The sequence below is a fragment of the Mastigoproctus giganteus genome, chromosome 4 (assembly GCF_048544385.1).
Source record: "Mastigoproctus giganteus isolate SK-2022 chromosome 4, ASM4854438v1, whole genome shotgun sequence".
NCBI classification, from domain to species: Eukaryota; Metazoa; Arthropoda; class Arachnida; order Uropygi; family Thelyphonidae; genus Mastigoproctus; species Mastigoproctus giganteus.
This window is the reverse complement of record NC_143578.1, coordinates 29,347,798-29,375,320: the sequence shown is the minus strand read 5'-3', so window position 1 is coordinate 29,375,320 and position 27,523 is coordinate 29,347,798. Positions and strand designations below refer to the sequence as shown.

The window sequence follows — 27,523 nt, the reverse complement described above, 5'->3', positions numbered from 1 at the left end:
TGATGAATTTGAGGTATTGCTCAAAACATCAAAGGCAGATATTGTTGAGATATCAGAGACGTGGTGTCACACAGATATAAGGGATGCAGAACTGCAATTTGGGGAGTACAACGTCTACAGAAAGGATAGACAGGATAGGAAGGGGGGAGGGGTTATGCTATTAGTTAAGAAACACATAAAAACCAAGGAAGTGAAGCCAGTCGACATCGCTGGACAGTGCAGTGTTGAGTCAGTTTGGTGTGACATAAGCATTGGGAGATCAAAATTGAGAGTAGGAGTGTGCTATAGGCCTGGACTCTGATGAGTATAATAAGGAACTGTACAGGGAAATAGAGTGGGCCAGTAAATCAGAGAGTCTTATAATGGGAGATTTTAATTTCCCAGATATTGACTGGACTTTGGGGGATGGTTACTCACGCACTAGCAGGGCTTTTGTGGATTTATTGGATGATTGTTTTCTACATCAGCATGTTCGGGAGGCAACTAGAGGGAGTAATACTCTTGATTTGATTATCAGCAGTGATTCTTCATGCATTAAGAATCTGCAGATAAATGAACCACTAGGTGGCAGTGATCACAGTGTGCTGAAGTGGGATTTACTCAAAGAGGTAACTACCATTAGGGGTAAAGGGAAGGGTTATTGCTTCCGTAAAGGCGACTACGATGGACTGAGACAGTATTTAAATTCTATACAGTGGGACCAACTGATCATGTTACCAACAGCAAATTCAAAATGGGAAGCATTCAAAGAACTTATCTTGGAAGCTACTGGGCTTTACATACCAACTAAGAAATATTGTTCAAGGTTTAGGCCAAAATGGATGTCAGATGAACTAATGAGGCATATGGCAGAGAAGAAAAATGCATGGGATACTTACAAATTAACACATGACACAGAAGCCTATGATAGATACAAGTTGATATGCAACCAAGTTACAAAGGAGGTTAGGCAGGCGAAGGCAGATTACGAGAAATCCTTGGCAAGGGATGCAAAGAAAAACAGCAAAGAGTTCTTTAATTATGTAAACTCTAGAAGGAAGGGGATGAATCAGATTGGTCCACTTGATATTGATGGGTCAACTGTTGATGATCCTGCTCAGGTAGCTAACAAACTAAATGAACCTAACAAACTAAATGAATATTTTGCATCGACATTCACACATGAGGAGTTATTCAGCGAGGTGAATGCCAGAGGTGTATTCAACTCTAGCAGTAAGCTACAGAATCTTGAAATAACTGGGAGTAAAGTGGAGGAGAAACTGTTGAAGATAAACACAAGAAAGGCATCCGGGGTGGATGGGATCTATCCAGTTATATTAAAGGAGGCAGCAAAGGAAGTAAGCAAACCCTTAGCCATAATTATGAGAGCTTCCTTGGACTCAGGGGAGGTACCCATAGACTGGAAATGTGCAAATGTGACCCCAATTCACAAAGGAGGATCAAAGGCTGACACAAGTAATTATAGACCTGTGAGCTTAACTTCTGTTCCAGGAAAATTAATGGAGGCACTGGTTAAAGAAGCACTGCAGGATCATTTAGACAAGACTTCAGTTATAGCTCAGACACAGCATGGTTTTGTTAAGGGGAAGTCTTGCCTGACCAACTTGATTGGATACTATGATGCAGTCACAAAAGAACTGGATGCAGGGAATAACTTTGATATTATATACTTGGATCTTAGAAAGGCTTTTGATACTGTTGCACATGGAAGACTGCTACACAAATTGGAGCAGTGTGACATTGGAGGCAAGTTGCTGCTATGGATAAAGGGGTGGTTGAGGGGGAGAAGACAGAGAGTGGTAATCAATGGACACTGCTCATCGTGGACTAATGTTATTAGTGGAGTCCCTCAGGGCTCAGTGTTGGGTCCATTATTGTTTTCTGTATTTATAAATGATATTGATGATGGTATATCAAGCTTAATGTCCAAGTTTGCAGATGATACAAAGGTTGGCAGGGTTGTCAAGGACACTACTGACACTATGCTGCTGCAACAGGATCTGGAAAGGTTGAGCAGATGGGCTGAGAGGTGGCAAATGAAGTTTAACATTGACAGATGTAAAGTACTACACATGGGAAACAGCAACCCCAGAGCAACGTATCAACTCTGTGGTACTACACTGACAGTGGTAGAGAATGAAAGGGACTTGGGGGTGGTTGTGCAGGCAGATATGAAGTTCTCTGAGCAGTGCAGACGGGCTGCAAGAGTAGCTCATGGAGTATTGTCAATGATGTACAGGAATTTTTCCAGCAGGGATAAGGAGGTGATTATTCCATTGTATAAAGCGATGGTCAGGCCACACCTCGAGTACTGTATACAGGTCTGGAGGCCTCATTTCAAGAAGGATGTAGAGCTGCTGGAACGAGTACAGAGAAGGGCAACAAGATTAGTGAATGGAACAAAGGGGTGCTCTTACGAAGAAAGGCTTAAGTTTTGCAAATTACAGTGTCTGGAGACTAGGCACCAGCGAGGTGATCTGATAGAGGTGTATAAAGCCTTGAATGGTTTAAGCATGCTCAATGCTGATGGGATTCTTCCTCAAGCTCAGAAAAATCACCTGAGAGGGCATAAATTCAAATTGAGGAAAGACAGATGTAGGATAGACGTGCGGAAATTTGCCTTTAGCCACCGGGTGGTTGGTTGGTGGAACAGACTTCCATCCCTTGTGGTGGAGGTTGATAGCCTAAATAAGTTTAAGGCTCAGCTGGACAGGTATTTTGAACGAACAGAGGGGTGAAGTGGAAGTGGGTTTTTTTTTTTTTTTTCTTTTTTTTTGGCTGATGCTGCATAAGCTTGCTTTCTTGCATCAAATGCCTCTACTAATGCTAATGCTAATGCTAACAGTCTTAGCACATTTATTGGAAAACCAAGGTTTAAGCAAAGGACGAGATTTTTTAAAGTGGAGTGTGGGATAAAGGATTCCATTCCTGCAAGAATAATTTCACTGACACGGTCTGAGCAAACGTTGACATCAGAAGTTTTGAAACAGTAATCCGAACAAGGAAAAGAAGAAAAGAAATCTCGCAGGTCATCCCATTTTGCATTCTTGTAATGCCAAACAGCACGAGGTTGGGAATAGTCAGGAGATAAAGGCTCCATTGGAGAAGAAACAATCACCAAGTTGTGATCTGAAGTCCTTAAGGACCTCTCACTTCGACAGGTTGAAAAAGGGTTGTTTGTGAGAAAAAGATCAAGCGTGTTGATTAGGATTGTCCGGTATTCTTGTAGGTAAATGAACAATCTGTTCAAGGTCATTAGTAATTGCAAAAACCTCAGCATCTTGACCAGCTGGGTCGATGTGACTAGAAAACGGAAGCCAGCTGGAGTTGTACTCCTACAGGCCAAAAGGGACCGACACAAGACAGTGGAATCCATTGCAAACCAGCTGCACAGGATATTGCGGTTTACTGTGGCCAGGCAACTCCACAAAGGTGGACTGTTTGATCGACGGCCAGTACGCTGTGTCCCTTTAAAACCTGCCCATCGGAGACACCGTTTACAGTGGTGCATTGAACACAAGGACAACAGCAGCCAACGGGGTAAGGTACTCTTTACTGATGAGAGTAAATTCTGTCTCAGCAGCAGCAATTCTGGATGTCAGCTAATCTGGCAAGAGGTTGCCAAATGGTATCACCATGCAAACATCACTGAAAGGGACTGATGTGGCGGTTGAGGTGTTCTTGTCTGGGGAGGCATCTTGGATGGACGTACACAACTCCAGATACTGGAAGGCGGTACTGTAACCGGTGCACACTACTGTTCTGAAGTAATCCTGCCCCGTGTGTCTGTTCCAAGGTGCCATTGGCCCCGAGTTCATGTTTATGGATGATAACGCCACACCCCATCGCACTGCAGCTGTGATCTGATCTAAATCCCATCGAACACATATGGGATGTTCTGAGGAGACGCCTAGCGGCACGTTCACACCCACCAGAAAATGTTCACTGGCTGAAGATGGCGCTGACAGAGGAATGGACGATGTTACAGCAAGAACTTATCAACAACATTATTCTAAGTATGGACAGGCAGTGCAAAGCCTGCAATGACATTAGGGGTGGCCATGTATCCTACTGAGGACCACCTCTTCCCTTTGTTCCATCTTTGGCAGTGATGCATCTGTAACATGGGAGCCAGTGATACGTTGCCATTTTTGAATAAAGTTACTCTGTACCGTTTTGTTTCCGTTGTGTCGGTGTGCTTTTCCCATATCCAGGCCACTCTTATGAGAAGCTACAGGTAAAAACCTGACTGTTCCTTAAGTTTTGCACACCCCTTTTCTTTAAAAATTTGTAAATTACATAGATTTTTCGTGAAGAGTATGAAATGGGTATATTCCAGTTAATATTACATATCGGTGTTGAAACCTTTATGACAGCTTCCAGTCACAAGGGAACATTCTCCAGATTTTTCTAAATGTCCTATACTTGCAGCCATGCAGTTGGCTCTGTTCTTTGGACAGTCTCCTCGCGTGCACCTGAGGGCGCCTCCGTAACCACGTGGGAAGGAGCAGTAGTGCGTATCACATGCTTCTTGATTAGATCGGGGTTCAAGCCCGTCACCACCAAATACGGAAGATGCGGAAAGGTCAGGGAATGACCGCATATCCCGGAGCAATATGGCCTTAGTTGCTAATTCTCCTAAAAACCAAAACAACAACAATCACGTGCACCTGATCCAATTCATTCCAAAGATACTCTGCAGGTTGAGGTCGACTCTCAGATGGCCAGCCCAAATTTGTCAAAGCTCATGTCCTGAAACCAGTTCATCACAATGCAAACAGTATAACATGGAGTACTTCCTGCTGGTATAGGTATAGGCTTTTTTAATGTACTCCCATTAAGTGGATAATGCATTATTGTCCAGGACATCTAGATAAACCTCAGCATTCATGGTTATGTCCAAAATAGCCAATGATTCCAGATCAAATCATAAAAAACATCCCAGACCATTGCACTGCCTCCAGGCGTTCACCACAGGTGTGGTGGATGCCTGGAGTGTCAACTGCCACAGAACAGTAGACAGTGTCAGAGTGATGTCACAGAACTGTTCTGTGACATCACTCTGAGGCACAACTTTTCTTTGTTCTACAGTTCAATGATGGCAGGCTTCACAACAAACTAAACATCTAGCATTAGTTGGGATGATTTATAGCTCGTGGGGCTGCATGACCATGACAACCTATGCAGAATTCTGTACTGGTGCTTTCTCAGTTGTCTCACTGAGAGCCTGTGCTGCAACAACGTCAACCTGCAGGAATCTGTCACATTCCACCAGCTTCAGAGGTTTACTGTCATTTCATGATGTTTAATTTTTTTGAGAAAACTACAAACAAGTACTATAGGTTCTAAAACCTATAGTACTTGTTTGTAGTTTTACTTAGTACCATGTATGGGATGAAAAGAAGAAAAAAGATACTTGTTACATTAGACTTGAATTTCTATGGAATACAAGTCTATTTTGGGAAAATTACAATTTTCCTGAAATTCGTGTGAAATGGGGTTGTTCCAGAAAACAGAAGTTGAAGGGATAAATGAGGAAGAAGAGAAGTTGGAGAAATTACAGATGCCAGTTCAGAAGGACAACACCCATGGAAGTATACAGAAAAGACATATGACAGAAACAGGACGACTATAAGACAAAGTGGAGAGACTTTGCAAGAGCCGATTTTAGTCATTGATTAACCTAATTGCTATATTTTGAATGAAGTTTAAGAAGCATGAGAGGGGTTATGGGGGCACTGTCCTAAATGTTGGAACAATGTTCCATGGTAGGACGGATTCAAGATTTGTTCAGAGTGAATATCTGTTTAGAGTAACTCCAAGAGCAAAGAAGGAAAACCCAGCTGTTTAGATCCAGAGGAAGCAATATTTGTGATATCCTTATGCCAGAAGAGATTAGAATTTAGAATAATCCCTAATAGAGATATCTGATGTTGTGTATAAATAAGAGTGTCATCGAAGATAAGCATAGAAGCAGAAGAATAGTTTTAGCAAAATATGAGACATGATTGAATTTCAGAAGGATTGAAATTAACTAAATTATCTTTGCCCCATTGGAGATTTACCAGGATATCAGCATTTAAGGAATTGGTAGTAGATATTCGAGAAACTGAAGCCAGACAAGATTTTTCAAACTGGAAGATGGATGCAATGTGTTGTCATCAGAAAAACGATGAATAGGATTTCCAGTCAATGGAAGGTCATTAATAAAAAGGGGTAAAAGAGTGGGAAAAAGAACATTACCTTCGGGAACACCAACATTAGTGAAGAAGTTCGAAATAGAGATCCATCAGAGAGAAATGAATACCCAGTTACAAAAAACAGTTGGCAAACCATAAGATGGAAACTTATTTAGAAGACCATTGTGCCAAACATGATTAAAAGCCTTTGAAATGTCAAGGGCAACTACTTGAGTATCACCAAACTTTTCTATTGAATTTGTCCATGGATCAGGAATATAGACCAATGGATTGACAAAAATGGAATACACGATCGCTGATCAGATGGCAGGTTTCAGGAGTTGGCGTTAACGGATTTCTCCATTACATTAGATAGAGCAGAAGTAAGTGCAATGAGATGATAACTGAATAGTAAAGGATTGTAAACCTTTTTAAGAACTGTCTGCATATGAGCAAATTTCCAAGCAGAAGGAAAAACCAGTGGAACAGGAAAGTGCAAAACGGCAACACAGAACGGGAATAAGCTCAAAAGCACAAGTTTGGAGAAATACCACCACGACAGGAGCTTTCTTGGCATCAAGATTGTTCAAAATTCTGACATCCCTTTGACAGAAGACTACAACAGGCATTGTGTGAAGTGCACTTGGAAAATCGTCAATACAAGTGTAAGAAGTAGGATGTTAGCAAATCGACTTTATCTTTAGCTGAGGTAGCAATGAAACCATCCGATTTTAACAAGTGGGAGTACAGATGGACAAAAGTTGCGGCCGATAGCTTTTGCAAGAGAACAGAGTGCTTGACTACCGTTTGGACAAGAAGCATTTTCTACTCAGGCCTGTTTAAAATCTAGTTTGCATTGATTGATAATTGCCTTACAATTGTTGCAAGCTTTGGTTTAGGGAGAAAGCAAACCTGGAGATTTGGATGCAGGCCAACTGCAATATGCAACATTGTTATCTTGAATACCCTTAGCACATTTATTGGAAAACTAATGTTTAGATAAGGTGAAATCTGAAATAAAAGATTCCATCCCTACAAGAAAAATTTCACTGACGTGATCTGAGCAAATACTGACATCAGAAAATTCAAAAGGGTAATCGAACTAAGGAAAAGAAGAACAGAATACTTGTAGATCATTCCATTTTGCATTCTTGTAATGCCAAACGACACAAGGCTGAGAATGGCCACGAGTGAAAGGCCCTTCCTTCAGTGGAAAAGAGATTATAACCAAGTCGTGATCTGAGGTACATAGAGGACCACACCTCGACGTGTATTTGGAAGAATTGTTCGTCAGAAAAAGTTCAAGAGTGTGGTTAAGATTGTTTGGTAATCTGGTAAGTAAATGAAGAATCTGTGTGAGGTCATTAGTAATTGATCGACCAGCTGGGTTCGTGTGACTAGAAAACCGAAGCCAGCTAGAGTTGTGAACATTAAAATCGCTAAGGAAATTACATCATTTTAGAAAGTTGACCTTCAAAGAAAGGAATTCAAAGAGTTCCAAGTGGTTAGTATAGTTGCGAGAACGATAGAGGCAACAGATAAATCTGAGTGAATGGGCTACAGATTTTAAAACATAAAAAATATCAAATTACAAAGTCTCTGACAAAGAATATCAACATACTTTGAAATGAAAGGAATTCTATGGCGAATAATTAGAATAACTGAGATGGACAGTGGTTGAAACAAAACCAATAAATGGAATCCTGTGAGATTAAGTAAGTGCTTGGCAGGCTCTAAGTGGAAATGGACATCATTGAGATTGGAACCGATGCTACTTATATTTTTGAAATGAACAAAGTGTTTGGTAAGTTTAGATCTTTTCGCAGATAAATCTGCGCTATTAGTTTGACTATTCATTTATTCAGCTGTAAAGAAAATGTGATGGGGATATATTGCATGCAGTAATTAAATTTTTGGACGTACACACGGCAAGAATATACCCAGTTCCTCGACAATGCCCACTGCATATGCAATACTGATTTTCCCTTCCGTCATTATCTGGAAGAGTACAAGTAGCAAGATTATACACTAGCTGATCCGGAGGCCTCCCTGAGAGTTAACACCAGGTTCGGCCCGGTGAATTATTTAGCGGATGGCCTGCGAATACACCACTTTAGAGCTGTATCCTCGATATGTAAGGAAGGTTGGATATTGCCATGATGCCCATCATTACTTCAAACGACATAATACTGCATGATGAAGAAAAAAATCCCGACCTCCACACTTGACATAGGGCTGAACCTCGATACTGACGTCAAGCGAGAAAAGACTAGATGTTAAAATGAACTTATCAATCTGTGGCAGGCCAGATGGGACACCTCTACTACTGGAGCAATAACTAAAAAATTCCTCCCGATAGTAACCTTTGCAACATCTAAAACCGCCATCTCATGGTTTTCATTGAGTCTGGAAACTACATACATTGTCACTGGCCACGGTTCCCTTAACGACAAGCTCCACCAACTGGGATTGATCAACACAGATCTTTGCATCTGTGGCAACAAGGAAAACTGGTTCCACATCCTTTTCGAATGTGATCTATATGAAGAACAACTAAAGACAACTAGCTTTGCAACTGGAGCAACTCAACCAGAACCCTGAGAACCTCCCCTCCTTCCAGGAGTTTTCCAAGGCTGTCTTTTTAAGGCGTCGTACCCTGCTGCCTAACGCTAACCCAGCACCTCAACCTCAACTCAGCAATAATTAATACCCATAATCTCATCATTATTATTAATTTTTAATTTTATTTTTAAAATTATTTTTTTTCCCTTCTCCACGCTCTGCTCTAGGGCAGTCCTTGGAGTTGGAGCAGCTCTTCTCTGCACTCCTTCCTTTCCCCTTCGTCTCATGCGGTAATGAAAAACTTTTTTTTTCTCGCGTTCTGCTCCTCTGAACTGGGGCTCCCCAGGGCAGGGCAATCCTTCTTTCTCCAAAAAAAAGGTAAAGAGGGGAAAAAAAATTTTTTATTATTATTATTATTGTTTCTCTCTCTCTCTCTCTCTCTCTCTATACCCTGGATTGAGACTTCCCTGGGCTGGGGAAGTCTCCTTCCCCCTCTTCGTCTTTAGATAGTTCTCCTACTTCCTCCCTGGGAAACTCGTTCCTCAGGGAGGAGGGCAAGCAGATAGTAGGGGAGGCCTGCCTTCCTATGGCTAGGGACGAGTGCCTGGAAGCGGCCGTCCTATTGATTGCTGCTCTCAGGTAGCCAAAAGGCCAATACACAACACAATATGACGGGACACACAGACAGTATTTATTTTCTTTCCTGTGCGGGATGAAAATTTTTTTTCTCCTCTCTCTGTCTCCTAACTATCCTTTTCCTGCCTGTGCGGAAAAATTTCCTGTGCGAGTGGAATTTTTTTTTATTATTATTATTTTTTACACTACACACACACTGGCCTTACCTTGAAAGTCTGTTTAAAAAAAGTAGAAAGTAACGAGGCGGAGTTGAACTTATGTTTTAGGAGCCACTCACACATATAATATACACAAATTAAGAAAAGACAGATGCAGAATAGTTGTGCCGAAATTCGCCTTTAGCCAGAGGGTGGTTAATTGCTGGAACAAACTTCCATCTGTCGTTGTGGAAGTTGATAGGTTGAATAAATTTAAGGAGGAACTGGACAAATATTTAGAAGGGATTGTTTTATAATTTTTTTGGCTGATGCTGCATAAGCTCATACGCTCGCTTTCTTGCATCACATGCCACTACTACTACTACTACATTAAAAAAAAAAAAAAGAGCAGAAAACATACATACTGCATAATGGAAGAGTGGGTTGACAGAGTCTGGTACCTATTACCAGTGCTTGCTTTATTGTAAACTCCACTGACCTGGTGATTATGCCGGAGTATAAATAAGAACTTTTTTTTTTTTTTTCTTCTTTATACTCCGGCTCGACTACCAGGTCAGTGGAGTTCACAAATAAATCATCAATACAAATTTTAATCGTATTTAGCAGTCGTGGACTTGAACCCCATTCCACTCAAACAGCGCGTGTTACTGCACTCACCCTTCTGACCACTTGGCTACGTTCACAGCATCCAATTCATTCTCGTTACTTTACAACTTACCAGTTGTAAAGAGCAGAAAACATTAGAAAACAGATAGTGTTACTTTACAACTTACCAGTTGTAAAGTAACACTATCTTCACCTTCCTAGCCATACAGTTGCGAGGTATGTAATTAAACTGAGTTAAATAAAAGAAAAACTTGACATTTTTCGTGTACACAATTATTGCAAATGACAAGGAAAAATAAGTTCAAATAATTTTTAAAAAATGAAAATTTTGTATATATGTACAAGTAAAAAAAAAGTAAAGTGCAGCCATTATCAACCCACTGCAGGATGGAAGCCTCCTCAACAATTCATGCTGAGGGAAATGGACCATAATCTGCCACGCTAGTCCAGTGCGGGTTGGCAGATCGACCATATTCAGCAGTAAGGGGCGTGAACCCCGGTCTACTCAAAGAGCGTGTGCTACTGCACTCCCGCTCCTGCCCACTCGGCTACGGAGGCCGTACAATATATGTACAAGTACATATATTTAATTGTATGCAATTTTTATGTGTTATTTGTAAATCAGGTAACTTTCATTTCTTGAAAGAGCTTAATTTTAACAAGGAACTCTGACGTATATGGCCTTGTCGCTCGCACCTTGGTAATCTAGAAGGTTATTGCTTTTTAAAGAGAAATGGCAAATTGCTTTTATAAACATTTTACATAATTTCTGAAATATTTTGGAGCTAAAAGACATCTTGGTAAAATATTTCGTATAAGTTAACTCGGCTCTTCTGGAAGCTCATTGGCCACGGCAAAATTAGACCCTGTTTTTGATAAATTTGACTAACTGCCTGAGGCAGTCAAATTATCACTCATAAAAGTTTATTTTTAAGTTTATTTCTCCAACCCTAATCACTATTGTAAAATAAAAATACTTAATTGCAAGTTAAAAGTTAAGCTAAATTGTACCAAATAATTCGATTGTATGGAAATATTAGTATTAGTACCGGGATGTCTCAAAAGTTCTTTCCCACAATGCAAGGTTAATCGGAAATTAATCGGCAAAACAGACCATCATTTGATTCATCTTTATGCAAAAAAAAAACTATTATTTTTAGGCTACCCGAATAATTAAATTCATCTGCCGTGCTGTGTGTCTTATGCCTGTTAATTGCGTGTGTTCTATGGTGGATTTGTCTGTTTTGCTGGACGAAAAACCCGTTTCTGTTGGAAAAACCTTGCTATCTACGCCTGAGACCGACTAACTCAGTGAAAAAAGCCCATTAAAGTTCCTCGCGTCATCGACGGGATTCGAACCCGGGCCTTTTCTATCCGGTGTGGGGAGGACGGTGACGATACCACTATGCTACCCGCGCAGACCATCTGTCTGCAAGCCGTCGAATTTGGTTATGGTACCAATCCTTGGATTTGGAGGAGAAAAACTCGTTACAGCCTCTTTGACTTCATGAAATGTATCGGCCGTCCGTGTAGAAATGCGGCCATGGACCGGAACCAACTGTAGCCGAAAGGTGCAATGTCCGAGCTATATGCTGGATGCGGCAGAATTTTGATGTCGTCTAATTCCTGGATTTTCGCCTGGGTCAGACGTGGTCAGTGAGCTGAGGTGTTATCTTTTCGAAGAGTATTCGTTTTTCGGTTGATCAAAGCTGAGTTAGCGATGCTTCAAAACTTCACGCAAGCGGTCCAGTTGTCGACAGTACAGCATCCACAGCATGATAGTCTGGAACAAGTTTGAAGTGCAGAACACTGTCGAAGTTCAATCAAACATGTAACATCACCTTGTGCCCGAAGTGATCTTGCCGAACCACCTGTTGAAACTCTTAATCACAGGGTATCCTCTGCCTTCTCTTGTCAGGATTATGCAGAAACACCTTTTTCTCATCACAGCTTACGATCCGCTTCCAGAACCTGTCGTCAATAATATCGTCCAGCAGATGTGAAGTCGTTGCTGGGTCTGTGCTGCAGTCAGTTCGTGCGGATCTTGTCGAGGTCGTTTACTGATAAAGCCAAGTTTGTGAAAGCGGCGATTGATTGTGTCTTTGGAAGGGTACTGACAATTCATAGGTACTGGAATGTGGCTGCTCCTCCAGCATGACGCATAGCCTCACTGACTACAACAGGTGGTCGTCCCGAGCATGATCTGTCGACGAAACTTCTGTCCCCGTCATTGAAGCGCTTAAACCAGTTTGATGATGTTCGTCTATCGACCACACCGACTTCACTTCGCAAATTCATTCAGCAGCTGCCTTTGCACTCGAGCCTTTTTTCTTGAAGAAATATTCGAATTGCGATTTTGTCGTCACTCATTCTCCATACTGCAGTTAGCCAAAATGAAAGCAAAATAACAAATAACACAATTAATTGTTCATAAGCGCCTGGAAATGTGCTTCACAATGATATCAAACATGTATAAAAAATCAACTTTAGTATAGCAATATTATCAACAAAAAACCTTACATAATAAAACACGCCTGCGTGCTCCGGATTCATAATTTATTTTATTTTTGTTACACAGAGCATTAAAACTATGATAAATGAATTAGCTTTCGGCTGGGTGGCAGCCTTCATCAGATTAAAATACTTTGAATGGCAGTTAGAATAGAGATGCACTGCCAGGATGGTGCGTGAGGCACGTGGTTAATTGTTTGTTGATGTTTGTGGCTGTGACGTGGGCCAGCGTTTGTCTATGGACAGAATTACTGCTTCTGTGATGGAGTTAAGTTGACAACCACTGTTCCTGTTCAACGAGGTATCCGAGCATTTTATACTTAACGATTCCAACCAGGTGCGCCTTAGGTAATGGTGGGACTTGTCTACAACCACGACATCGCGGTGTGGGTCGATGTCGTGGTGGGTTGTCCAGACATGCTCGGCAATAGCTGAGTGTTCTACATCCGCCAAACGGATCGCCCTTTTATGTTCTGAGAGGCGTTTCTCGAGACGACGTCCAGTCTCTCCAAAGTAGCAGCTCGTGCAGTCACGGCAAGAGATGCGATAGACCACACCACTCTGTAGAAGGGTGGGGACAGGTGTTTTTATGTTGGAAAGGAGAGAACGCAGTTTCTTGCCTGGGAGTTGGATGCACTTTACCCCATGCGATCTTAGGATTCTACCGATCTGCTGTGACAGGTTGGGGTAGTATGGGATGAATGCCCTCGTGGAAGACTCGTCACTGTTGGCGTTGCTGTTGGTCGTCACGTTGTCGCTTGCTTGTAGATCACATCTGTTAAGGACATCGATGGGGTAGCCACACCTCGTAAGGTCTACTTTGACTCTGGTGATCTCTTTGCGCCTTTCATCTGCAGAGCTGGAGTGTGTCCAGGCGCGAGTTAGCAAGGTTCGGGCGGTTGAGAGGAGGTGGCCCCGTGTGTGTGTGCTGACTGGAAGTTGGTAAATTGGCCAGCCTGCTGGCCAATTTACCAACTACAATCTACAAGCAAGCGACAACGTGACGACCAACAGTGACGAGTCTTCCACGAGGGCATTCATCCCATACAACCCCAACCTGTCACAGCAGATCGGTAGAATCCTAAGATCGCATGGGGTAAAGTGCATCCAACTCCCAGGCAAGAAACTGTGTTCTCTCCTTTCCAACATAAAAACACCTGTCCCCACCCTTCTACAGAGTGGTGTGGTCTATCGCATCTCTTGCCGTGACTGCATGAGCTGCTACTTTGGAGAGACTGGACGTCGTCTCGAGAAACGCCTCTCAGAACATAAAAGGGCGATCCGTTTGGCGGATGTAGAACACTCAGCTATTGCCGAGCATGTCTGGACAACCCACCACGACATCGACCCACACCGCGATGTCGTGGTTGTAGACAAGTCCCACCATTACCTAAGGCGCACCTGGTTGGAATCGTTAAGTATAAAATGCTCGGATACCTCGTTGAACAGGAACAGTGGTTGTCAACTTAACTCCATCACAGAAGCAGTAATTCTGTCCATAGACAAACGCTGGCCCACGTCACCACCATACGTCACAGCCACAAACATCAACAAACAATTAACCACGTGCCTCACGCACCATCCTGGCAGTGCATCTCTATTCTAACTGCCATTCAAAGTATTTTAATCTGATGAAGGCTGCCACCCAGCCGAAAGCTAATTCATTTATCATAGTTTTAATGCTCTGTGTAACAAAAATAAAATAAATTAAAAAACCTTACATTTATGGGAAAGAACTTTTGAGACACCCTGGTATTAGCAGTGGCATTTGATGCAAGCAAACTTATAAAGTATCAGCCAAATATGAAAAATTATATTTTTATTATTTAAAAATAATAATAAAAATATTTTTTCATTGAAACCTTGGTAAATAGAAATACTGTACTTATCAATAGCATATGTGGAGGTCAAAGAACGATCGGAGAGTGAAGAAAACTTGAAAAAGAATCAAAGCATACCATTATACAACCCGGGGTTAAAGAATCATTGAGGGAAGTAAAATACTGCGGGGATTAAAATTTGGGATTCGAACATGGTCTTCATTCTCCTGCACATTAGAGGAAGCTATTTGATCAAAGAGAGTTAACTACCGTAGTGAACCAGCAGTTTCGTTCCATGTTGGTAACCCATGATAAAAGGTTCACAGCTAACGAAGTTAGCCGAATTGATTATGATTGTGTTGAATGACTGTCCGGATAGATTATGGTAAGATGTACTCTGTGGTAGTAAAACAAAAACTATCATAATTAGAGCCACACAAGAGCTATATAACCAATAATTGAGTGCGGTTTTTGGTCGATTTGCCTGTTTCGCTAGAAAAAACCCCCGAGTTTTCTGGGGAGAACCTTGCTGTCCATGCCTAAGAACGACTAACCCGGCTGCGAAATGAGAATAGCCATGTGTGTATATATTATATACACGGCGCAATATGATATACACGTAATAGAGATTCCTCGCATCATTGACTGGATTCGAGTCCTGGCCTCTTCCACCCGGTATGGGGAGGACGGTGCTTATATGTACTCCGTGGCAGAGTTAGTCGGTCTCAGGCATAGATAGCAAGGTTTTCCCTGTAAAAATTGGGGTTTTTTGTCCAAAAAACAGACAAATCAATCCTATGATTGATTTGTCTGCAATCCTATGATTGAACACACGCAATTAACAGACATAAGACACGCAGCACAGCAGAAGAATTTAAATATTCAGATGGTCGAATATAACAGTTTGAATATGAATAAAGTCAGAGGAAAATAGTTAGTAGTAGTAGTAGTAGTAGTAGTAGTGGCACTTGATGCAAGAAAGCAGTGTATGGTCTTCCGTCAAAAGGATGTCAGAAGGATTTTGACGAATCTTGATGCTAAGAAAGCTTCAGGTCCCGATGGTATTTCTCCACTTGTTCTCAAAACCTGTGCTTCTGAACTTACTCCTATTCTTTGCCGCCTTTTTTCACTTTCTTATTCCAAAGGTGTTTTTCCTTCTGCTTGGAAATTTGCTCATATCCAGCTAGTTCCTAAAAAGGGTGACAAATCCCTCCCATCCAATTATCGTCCTATTGCAATTACTTCTACTCTTTCTAAAGTAATGGAGAAATCAATTAACCGCCAACTCTTAAAATTACCGAGAAACCTTCCGTCTGATCAACGATCGCCAGTATGGATTATTCCATCAGTGTCACTCCACTAGTGATATTCTGGCTTATGTTACCCATTTATGGACTAATTCAATGGAAAGGTTTGGCGAAACAAAAGTAGTTGCTCCTGACATCTCAAAGGCTTTTGATCGTGTTTGGCATAAAGGTCTTCTAAACAACTTCCATCTTATGGTTTGCCAACTGTTTTTAGTAATTGGTTATCCAGTTTTCTCTCTGATCGCTCACTGAGGGTGATGACTCTCTGTCTTCTAACTTCTCCACAAAATGTTGGTGTCCCCCAAGCTTCAGTTGTTTCCCCCACTCTTTTCCTCTTGTATATTAATGACCTTCGTCGTCTTATATCTGGCAAAAAGGATTCTTCTGCTCCTATGCTTATCTTTAGTGACACTCCGATTTTTAGGCAAAATGATATATCTCTTTTGGGGATTACCCTGACTTCTAATCTCTCTTGGCACAAGCACATTACAAATATTGCTTCCTCTGCATCTAAAAAACTTGGTTTTCTCTTTCGCTCTCAGTGTTACTTTTCTTCCAAACAGCTGCTCACTCCGTATAAATCACAAATCTGCCCTGCCATGGAATAGTTCCCACATCTGGGGTGGTGTCCCCAAAACCTCTCTTAGACTTCTTGATTCCATTCAGAAGAGGGCAGTTAGATTAATTAATGATTCATCTGTAACAGAGTCTCCACTCGCTGTCTCATAGACGTACTGTTTCTGCTGCATGCCTCTTCTACAGATACTTCCATGGGTACTGTTCTTCTGAATTGGCTTCTATAATTCCCACTCTCTCTTTCACAACAATCCAAACACGTGCCGCCACCAGCCAACATCCATTTGCTGTCCAACTTCAAACTCACAGAACCAACTTTTCATCTTCCTCGTTTATTCATTCAACTGCTGTTTTCTGAAACAACCTTCCTTCATACGTATTTCCTGAAAATTATAGTCTACAGAAGTTCAAGTCCAATGTCAACAAATATTTTCTTTCGTCTTCTCAACCTCCAACCCAAGCACGGTACTAAGTACTATAGGTTTTAATACCTCTCATGTTTGGGGGTTTACATAGAAAAAAAAAAAAAATAATAAATAAATAAATAAAATATATATATATATAGCACATTGAGCACTGTTTTTCATGGACAAACCACCACTGATCCTTCGAACAGCTGTACCTGTCGTTCTGAAGGTCAACCACACGTGTGAGACAATGCTATGGGCGATACCGAACTCTGCAGCCACACTCTTCGCACTTAGGCTTTCCCAATTATTCAACCCTGGATAAAGTCATCCAGATGTCTACTGGGCATTTCGTTGTCTGTAGCACTGTATGAAACCAATTGAATGTCTGTAACAATTGTGCTCACCATTCGGTAATTTGCACTTAACTGCTGCTTTTATGTTTATGTGAGCCCTCTCATCACAATTCAAATTTTTGTATAAAATTTGAATTGTGATGCACCAACTTTCTACTGAAGGGCCACAGGCTGTTTTGTTTGATTTTGTGGTTGTAACCTTTAGAAATAGTGTTGGTCCTTAAGTTTTGCACACCAGCGTAACTCCTCAATGTTGGCTTTTACAAGGTTCCCAAAATTAATTAATGACACATATTTTCTTGCTGCAGTCACTATTTCATGTATTTTTTTCCTTTTTATATCCATTTTCTGTGCTTTGTATTTATATTAAAATCAAAAATGATTTTTAAATGTCTTAAATTATTGTAATTAGCCAATATTAGATGGAGGTAGTAGATTTGTTCCTGTAAGTTCTGTGCTTTTTTGCTGGCATATGAAAATTGGCTGGTTAGAATTGTACTCTTATGATACAGATGATAAAGAATCTACATTGGCTGTTGTTTTTGTTGTTATAGGGTTTTAGGAGCATAAGCAACTAGGGTCATATTGCTCTGTGTGTATACCAACTGTAAATTGCATGTTCTGTGGTCGATCTTCTGTTTGCTAGATGAAAAACCATGCTACCCTTGCCTGAGACATACTAACTCAGCCATATTGTGAAAAAGACACATGAAAAATCCTCACGTCATAGATGGGACTCAAACTTTTCCTCCCGGTATAGGGAGGATGGCAATCCTACCAGCAGTGCTACCCAATGAGGGCACAATAGAAACAGTGTAACAGTCAATTCCACCTCTGCTCATATGTTCCCGCTGCATGACAAGCTCTAACATGGGACCCTGTAAAATACTTTGCTAGTCTGTCAAATTTGTCTGTTGCATTTAATTCCTGTGTGAAAGCTGCATTCATCTGTTTTAGGATATACTTCTCAAGATGATCTTGTAATGCAACTTTGATGGCAAACTCTGTGAATTTCCCTGCAGCTATGGTCAAACTGAACATGTATCTTTACATGGAGGCAGCTCCTGAATGCAAGTTGATCTCTGACATTGTGTTCTGTGAAGAATATGGAACACTGTAAAAGGCCAGCATGTGATTAGTGTTTTCTGACAGACTGACCAGTCTATAGTTATATATCACTTATCACTGCTTGTGGATTTCAAAGACATTTGCACTTCTCCAGTCCAAGGGGATTACTGCCAAGTCCACCAATGACATCATGATTAATTCTGATGATCTGGCACACTCCCTTTATGGTCTCCTTCAATATGACCAGGTACCATAAATTACCAATTTCTTACTCAGTAATTTTTCTCTTACTCTGCTGTGTAATTCAGATATTGCATCACTTTTAAAAAAAGCTACTTAAAAAATTAATTTTCTGCAGTTATGAACACAATATTTCAACTTGAAAGATTATGGTATTACTGACCAGAAATAAAAAAATTCAATCAGATTTATTTAATCTGGCTGTGCTGTATCTTAGTTGAAATGATACTTCAGTCTGCCATCTCATTTGGAGAGGTCTGGGCTTAATTTTCTTCAGTGACTTGAAGGAATTTCTAAAGCACTCTTCATTCAGTCAAGGCTACAGTTGGTTGTTCTCAGTCGGAGGGCATAGGATTTTTTCCCCATGAGTTATTCTGGATTGCTCAGTCTGCATAACAGAAAATTGGTCCATGAATACATACCACTCATAATGTGGATACCAGCAACAAGCTGCAGCACCATTAAAATGATAATTTTAATTTGGTTCTTAATGTATTACCAAAATGTTCTCTAGTCACCTATGTGACTAGAGAACATTTTGATTCTACACTTACTAATTGCCTGGAATTCTAATAATGTTGGTTTCTTCTTAGCTTCTTATTTGTTCCTTACATTTTTGATTCTTAATTTTTTTTCCATATTAAAAATGTGAAATCAGTTATTATAGAGAAAAAAAGAACTATTTATTAAAAAGCTTGACTACACAAGCAACACAGCTTAATATCTTAATCTGCTGTCTACTGACAATATTACACAACAGACACAAGGTGATTCAATCAAAATGTTACATATGGCTATTTACAAGAAAATATGAATGTATACAGTATGTGAATATATACATATACAAACTTTTCATTTAAAGAATACATATACAAAGGCAGAGCACATACATGGATGGATGAACACACACACACACACACACACACACACACACACACACACACACACACACACACACACACACACACACACACACACACACACACACACACACACACACCCCTTACATTACATATATATATCATCTGAAATGCTTTACATTAATTTAATATCCCAAGCAAGACACAATATTCAATATTTTAAAATACTGTTTATGTGGGAAAAAAAACACTGTTTACTGAAGGGGGGAAAAAAACACCTCTAGCATACAAACCTTGAATTTGATTAATATTCTGATAACTGCTTATATCACAAATATTTTTTTTATTTAATTTAAACAAAATAAAAAAAATCTTTAATTTAGAAGACAAAGATTAACACCTATTTCAGCCTTTTCTTCTCTTGCTTGACATCGGTCTGTAATCCAATGTCATGCATCAACCTTGCCAAATCTAATTCTGCACATGGGAGTGTAGAGTAGGGCACAATTTGCAGGAAAGAGTTTCAGACAGTTTATATAAGGCACTGAGTAGACAGTCTTAAACTGCATAAAATGAATGTTACATGCTATAAATCTGCACACTGTATTGAACAGCCATTGTAATAAATGGGATCACCTCTCCTAAGTGGTCTTCATTTAATAAACTCAAAGATAATTCCACATGTTGTAGTTTGTATTATTCAAGCTATGTTGTTGATTAATTAATGATCACACTTTGAACTGCACTGCTTTACGGTAAAGTTACATCATATAAGACAAACAAACAAACCTTGGCTTTTCTGTTAGCCAACTCTTGTGCAAGTTAACGGTGCAAATATCATGATTTTATCTTGAGGGCTATTATGAAAAATACAACACTAATACCAAAAACAAATAAGCAAATTTTGCTAAAATTAGGATTATACTTGGCAAAGGAGTGATTCTGCTGTTTAAATACAAAGTCACCCTATTATTGAAACTAAAATCATAAAAATAATATATAAGAAAAAGATAAAGCAACACCCACCCTCAGCAGTGCAAAAGCAAGACTCCTTGCCCAAGGAGATGCATGCCCACACTTATTGTGACCCTTTCATAATTAAATAAATAAAGACAGAACTCACCAGCACCATCTCTCCAAGGAGACATCAGCACTTGTAACTTTGAAAGGTTAGGATTGAGAGTTCAGTAGCACATGCTCTTTAAGTGGATCCTTTAAGTTCAAGCTTGTGACTGCTAAATATGATTAAAAATTGTATTCATGGTTTACTGTAAACCCCTTTGGTGGTAACATTGGTGTATAAACGAGAACATTTCATTCACTGACCACTGTCCAACCAAATGTCAATGTATGTCCCCATACAATCTGAACACAGAAAGAAATTAACAAATTAAACACAAAATTATAAAGTATGCCACCACCACTTTCTATAGATTAAATAAACAAATACAACAAACAATGTAAATTTTAATGTCAATCCACCCAGCCAGGTTGTGTTGACATTAGCATAATCACTCATTGTCAAGCATTAATTTGTTGATTTGTTTTGTGGTAATTAATTTGATTTAGTCCTGGAGACAATCACATTTTTATAGTAAAACTTTTTTCAAGATTTTTGATGTCTACAATTTAATAGATAAAAATAAATTTCCATTTATATTATGCCAAAGCAAGAAGAGTTTTTGACTTCACTGTAGCCGTTTTATTGTAGTCAGTTTACCAATACAATAGCTAACATCTGACATGCATCTTTTGTGGACGAGTATGGGTTTGTTTTCACCAAGTGCAAATTTTAATCATATATGTTACTCCCAGAACCACAGTCAACCCCTAAAGACTGACACAGCTAACTTTTGAAACTGAACTCTGTAGCTAACTCAACTCAATTCCTACCATTCCCTCATGAAAAAACAAGCTATTCTTATCTGATAAGGTCTTCAAATGGCATATTGTGCAGTTTTTTTGTCAGCCAGCTGAATTCCTAGTTTCGTTATAATGATTCACTTATTATTTAAGACAATACTAATATAAAAATCAATGACAATTTAACATAAATCAACATATTTGAGAAATAACAATTTCTTCCTAATCCAATATTACTAATTAAATAAGAAAAATAAATAAAAATAAAAAATAACATGAAGCTCTCTCAGTAAGAAAGTACATCAGAATTCTAGTTATCCAAAAATTTTTTTGCTTTTATATTTTCCCCTAAATTCAAGATTCCACTTAAATATGACACGAAAACTTCAGTAAAAACAAAAAACAAAACCAAACTAGATACTGCAAATAATTTATGCATCAAATCAGTATGGTTCGTAGTATGACAGAAAACGCATGGATAACCTATGCAGGCTGCTTGGTCTTTTCGTTGATACATTAAACTTATGTTTATTTCTTAATTTTTTTAATTTTAAATTTTTAATGCTTTAAAAAGGTTTTAGTTTTTGCTTAAATGTTTATCTGTATTAGTTCCTTGAATTACCCTTTCACAAACGTGGGTTTTCTCTGTACAGTGCAATAAATTCAGTAATAAATTCTTTGGGTATTTTAACAGAAATAAACAAAACTAGAGACAAAGCATGAACTGGGTATTAGCCATATTGTTCTCATAAAGATTCAGATTATCATTTTTTGACATGAGAAAACAGGTTCACCATTAAATACTAATCGAAATCAGACAGGAATAAAAATGGAGAGGGAAGACATTAATGATAAATATATACCATGGAAACCAAGAGTCAGCGAAGTGTTTAAGAAGAACCGATTTATGTGTTTGCTGAAAGTACAGAATTTAAGTGGAAAAAAAGACAATGTTTTTCAAGCAACAAAATACTGGCAATTATTTTATAGCTGTAAGGCACGTGAAAACAATAAATGCAAATTATTGTAATTTTCTCTCATTAAGTTTTCCTGCTTATCTTTTATACTTTAGATAGACTGGGTTAAAAATCAATTATCTTAAATACCCTCAGTCCCAATTGTGTCAGATAACTGGTATTCTACCATACTATCCCCAACTGCAATTGTAAAATTAATGAATGTGATGTCTTATGCTTCATACAATTCTGAGACAAAGTTGACAGATGGTCTCTTCTAACACCAACAATTATATTCATGAATACTAAATCGATTCTCTAACTTGAGTTGTAATTCTATAAAGGGTGGGATACATAAACCATTCTTAAAATTTAAAAAAAAAATTGTGCATCCAGGCATTAGCTTTTGTAGCTGAAAAATAATAAATGGATAACAAGGCCCAGCTCTGGCAATTACTGATCATTACCAATTATAATCCAAATATAAAAGTTTCAAATTAATTATTCAAAGTAAGGAGTTATAAAACCTGACATCTAAACACATCAAGAGATGTTTGCCTTTTAAATGTGAAATCAGACCAGACACATCTGATAGGAATATTTCAAAATTCAGAAAATTAAATGAGTGAATTTATCCATTTTACCATAAAGAGAGGATTTTATTCTATTTTATGGAGAAGTAACTTGTCACTCATTTTCTGTAACTTAATGTATGTGTATCAAAAACCATTAGTGTATAATTCTGCTGGTTCGGTGGGTCCATAGAGTTGTTTTCCCTTGAATTAATTAGTACTCCACTGACTTCTAATATTTTTAATTTTCCTCTAGTTTTCACTCAGTATGATGTATGTATGTATGTATCAATGTATTGAAGACTGTTCAATTTATAGAGATCTAAGTAGTAAGTATTATATTTAATAAAGGAGTATAAAAGCATTACCAGAGAGAATTTATGTTGCAAAGAGAATACCTTAACACGCAATGTTAAAGTATTTTCTTTGCAACATGAGAGAGAGACCATGTTCGGACCCATCTTCCATGTGAAGTAACAGAATCCTTTCTTATAATTCACCCTACCAGGGCCTATGGTTCTATATAAATATGTCACATCTGTGCCCATCTGTTTCTCATGTTATTATTGAACCAAACCTAACAACCAAAGTATGAATCTACTTGAAACATCACATGCAGTTATATAAAAATATCAATATGAATATCAAAAAAATAAAATAAATAATAATAATAAAAAATCAAAAGTATGATGTATCAAGTCACTTGTTTTAACAGCCCTCTGTTCATGTCAAGAAGAGAGTCAGAACATACAGAATAACCAAATTCTACATATACATATATAAAATTTGCTTGTTTTATATATAAATACATTTTGTATATTTAAGTTTGGGGGGGGGGGAACTTTTCAACAAAGACATTTTTTTTTAGGTTAGTTTCTCACTGGTACAGCAAAAAAGTTTGTTTCTTATAAACACATTAAATCTTGGCCATAGTATACAAACAGAACTACACAAATATATACTACACACAGTTTGATAACATGCTTGTATAACAATTTTCAATAATAATAATTTAAAAAAAAAAAAAAATCTTATTGTTACCTTGTAATCACATATTGTATTCAAAGATGATTCAATCTGCATCTGTAGAGAGGAGAGTATCAGTTGAGTGCCAAAAAGACCAAATTTTCAAAGTAGCTATATTCATTTATTTGACTAGTCTGATTTCATATATTGTTTATCCATCGTTTACAAATGGATTATGGATTTTATATCTTGAAATTCCTGGTAGAACTCCACCCAAGACCAACTAACAATGCCGGGTGAAGAAACTAAAGAAAGTTTTACTTGTTATCAATAGAATTTGAAACTCCCAACTTTTTTAGTATACTCTTGAAGCACATCAACCAAATGCATTAAAGTTATTTTGAATTAGTGAAAAGGTAAATTAGGTCATAAGGTACTAATGTGTCATCACTGTCACTAGTGTGTTCAAATATTTGTGGAAGGATGAAAAAATAGTGTAAAACTCTAATTGAAAAGAAACATTTGAAAATGTCTTAAAAACAATCAATTATTTAATTTATTTTTTTGTATAATGGGCATATTTGGAAGACAATTTTTTAAATTTAAAATTTAGAAAATTATAGTATAGGATGAAAAAAATGGAAGGTTAAAATGTTATCTTTATTTCATAACCTTAATAATCAATTCGATTCCATGCCCTCCAGAAGCAGTGTTATCTTCTAGGTTACAGACTTCAATTCTATAATCATGTTATGACTTTAACGTTTGCTTGGTAAATAATTAAAATGCTAATATTACTGCTTGCTATTTAATATTCAATGGAATTTAGTGAATACTTGTAACTCAAAGGTAAAGGCAGGTTACCAGATTATGCTAACTTCAAGCTGGAAAAAATAGTTCTCACATTGTTCTGTAATTCTGATCATATTCATATCATGACTCAACTAACAATTTCAAAACATTTAGAAAAATTTCTTTAAATAAAATTTATGATTTGAAGAGTTATAAAATTTTGAGAAGGAAATAACTTTTTTATTTATATAAAATAAAAAATGCTTTAATAGTTCTTTTTCTAAACTCTCACTTTGAAAAATGGGAAATATTTACAGAGTGATTTTATATAACTTAATTCTGTATGTCTTCAGACCTATAAGCAACAAGCTGGACGCAGATACACAAAGTAAAGTAAAAATCATCTTTGGTAAAAATAAAATACTGTTATCAGAGAGGACTCGACTGCCGTGGCTTCATTCCAGGAGGGCTATCAACACTCCATAAATAAGTAGGAGAACTCATCCTTGGAAGAACCCTTTCATGAGAAATGTCTTGATGTGACTGCTGCCACTGGCTAAATCCAGATACTATAAGGAAAAAATGAAATAAATTCGGCATGTTTTCTCCACATACAAAATTCGTATAATCAAAATAAATGCATTGAATATATATTAAAAATGTGTAGGGATAGCTACTCTTCAAAATGACTGAAAACCAAAGCCAGTTTTACTGCACATTAAACAAGCCCTATTTCACTGATTATTAAATAATAATAATACAGATCAGCATTTCCCAAACTGCTGCTCCAAGAAAAAATCTTAATTAATATATATTTTTTTTAAATTTTAATTTTGCATATTAGTAGTAGTAGTAGGCATGTGATGCAAGAAAGCAAGTGTATGAGCTTATGCAGCATCAGCCAAAAAAAAAAAAAAAAATCACACCATTCCCTCCAAATGCCTGTCCAGTTCCTCCTTAAATTTATTTAACCTGTCAACTTCCACAACGACAGATGGAAGTTTGTTCCAGCAATTAACCACTCGCTGGCTAAAGGCAAATTTCCGCACATCTATTCTACATCTGTCTTTTCTTAATTTGAATTTGTGCCCCCTTAGGTTTGTAATCTGAATAAGTGGAAGGATCCCATCAGAATTCAGCATGCTCAACCCATTCATCAAGGCTTTATACACCTCAATCAGATCACCGCGCAGGTGCCTAGTCTCCAGCCACTGCAATTTGCAGAACTTAAGCCTCTCTTGGTAAGAGGATCCCTTCATTCCCCTCACCAATCTTGTTGCCGTTCTCTGTAGATGCTCAAGTAAATCTATATCCTTCCTAAAATGAGGCCTCCAGACCTGTACGCAGTACTCAAGGCGTGGCCTACTGGCCACAGTCTATGCTTAACACGGTTACTATGGGTTCCTGGATTTTATGTTGAAAATGTGATATTAAGAAGAGTTATTTGATTTTCTTAGTGATCACCTTGTTAATGAGTTGCATTTTAGTTAGCATTGAGTGTTTTTGTACCATATCAGGTAGTACACTACTACTTATACACATGTTTATTTGACAGTTGGAATGTTCTTAGTTCTAATGGTCAGCTGATTGTTTGCCTATGTTACAGCATAGCGTAAATAGTTAACGTTTTATCTGGCTATAATTTAAAATTTATTTATTGGGACTAAGCCTATACAAACCACCATGAAAATATGGTTAAGAAAATTCAAAAATCATTAATATATTGGATATTATTAGCTAGAGATTGAGAGAGAAAGAGGGATAATAGCACCACCACACCGAAGATTAAAAAAATCATAATAAAATTAAAAATTAAAAAAAAATTAAATAATGCAAAACTAATTGAATAATACATATGTATATATATTCCGGCTCCTTTTCGGATTACTTCAGGCGTAGTCGAACCAACAGATACAGTTAAAGTACTGCGGAGCAGAATGCAAGGGGAAACTACTGTGCTATCTTTCCCAAGAATAATCACCAGGGTTAGTACAATGAGAGAGAGAGAGAGAGAGAGATGGCCCCGAGTCCCCAGCATCCCTTAAATCGGATAGGGTGCTAAGAATCCCCAGGTGGCAAAAACTTTCATCAGGAAAAATAGGAACATGGAACGTTAGAACCTTATATATGGTTCTAAATGGTTATCAAATGAACTAATGAGACTCGTGACAGAGAAGAAAAATGCATGGGAGGCATATAAATTATCAAGCGACTCAGAAGTCTATGGCAGATATAAGCTAGTCTGTAATCAGGTCACAAAGGCAGTTAGGCAGCTGAAGGCAGATTACGAGAAATATTTGGCAAAGGATGCTAATAAAAACAGCAAGGATTTCTTTACTTATATAAACTCTAAAAGGAAGGGGATGAATCTGATTGATCCACTAGATATCAATGGTTTGACTTGATGATCCTGCTCAGATAGCAAACAAACTGAATGAGTATTTTGCATCTACATTCACACATGAGGAGTTATTAAGGTTTGAAAATGGCAGAAGGTTATCAATTTGTAGCAGGGTGCTTAATGATTTTGTAATAACTGAGAGCAAAGTGGAGGAGAAATTGTTGAAGTTAAACGTAAGAAAAGCACCTGGGGTGGATGGGATCTATCCAGTTATATTAAAGGAGACGGCAAAGCAACTAAGCAAACCCTTAGCCATAATTATGAGAGCATCCTTGGACTCAGGGGAGGTCCCCACGGAATGGAGATGTGCAAATATATCCCCAATTCACAAAGGGGGATCGAAGGTTTACACGAGTAATTATAGACCAGTTAGGTTAACTTCTGTTCTGGGTAAAATAATGGAGTCACTGGTTAAAGATGCATTGCAGGATCACCTAGACAAGACTGCAGCAATAATTCAGACACAGCATGGGTTTGTTAAGGGAAAGTCTTGTCTGACAAATCTGATAGGATATTATGATGTGGTTACAAATGAACTGGATGCAAAAAATAATTTTGATATCATATATTTGGATTTCAGCAAAGCGTTTGGCACTGTTACGCATGAAAGACTATTGTACAAATTGGAGCAGAATGGTATTAAGGGTACATTGCTACAATGGATAAAAGGATGGTTGAGTGGGAGAA

At 38.3% G+C, this 27,523-nt stretch overlaps 2 protein-coding genes across 2 annotated transcripts in view; both read right to left on the bottom strand.

Moving 5' to 3' along the window:
* Nucleotides 1–18,159, bottom strand: part of LOC150086506 (phenoloxidase-activating factor 2-like) — a 43,837-nt gene extending 25,678 nt beyond the window's left edge. The window contains exon 1 of the mRNA XM_090372186.1: nt 18,008–18,159. Within this exon, the coding sequence (XP_090228312.1) occupies nt 18,008–18,159 (152 nt within the window). The remainder of the gene's footprint in view (nt 1–18,007) is intronic.
* A 6,664-nt stretch (nt 18,160–24,823) lies between these two features.
* The window catches only part of LOC150086505 (nuclear pore membrane glycoprotein 210-like), a 39,576-nt gene continuing 36,876 nt past the window's right edge, over nt 24,824–27,523 (bottom strand). Inside the window, exon 11 of the mRNA XM_090371443.1 lies at nt 24,824–25,004. Coding sequence (XP_090227569.1) covers nt 24,865–25,004 — 140 coding nt within the window. The 3' untranslated portion in view covers nt 24,824–24,864. The remainder of the gene's footprint in view (nt 25,005–27,523) is intronic.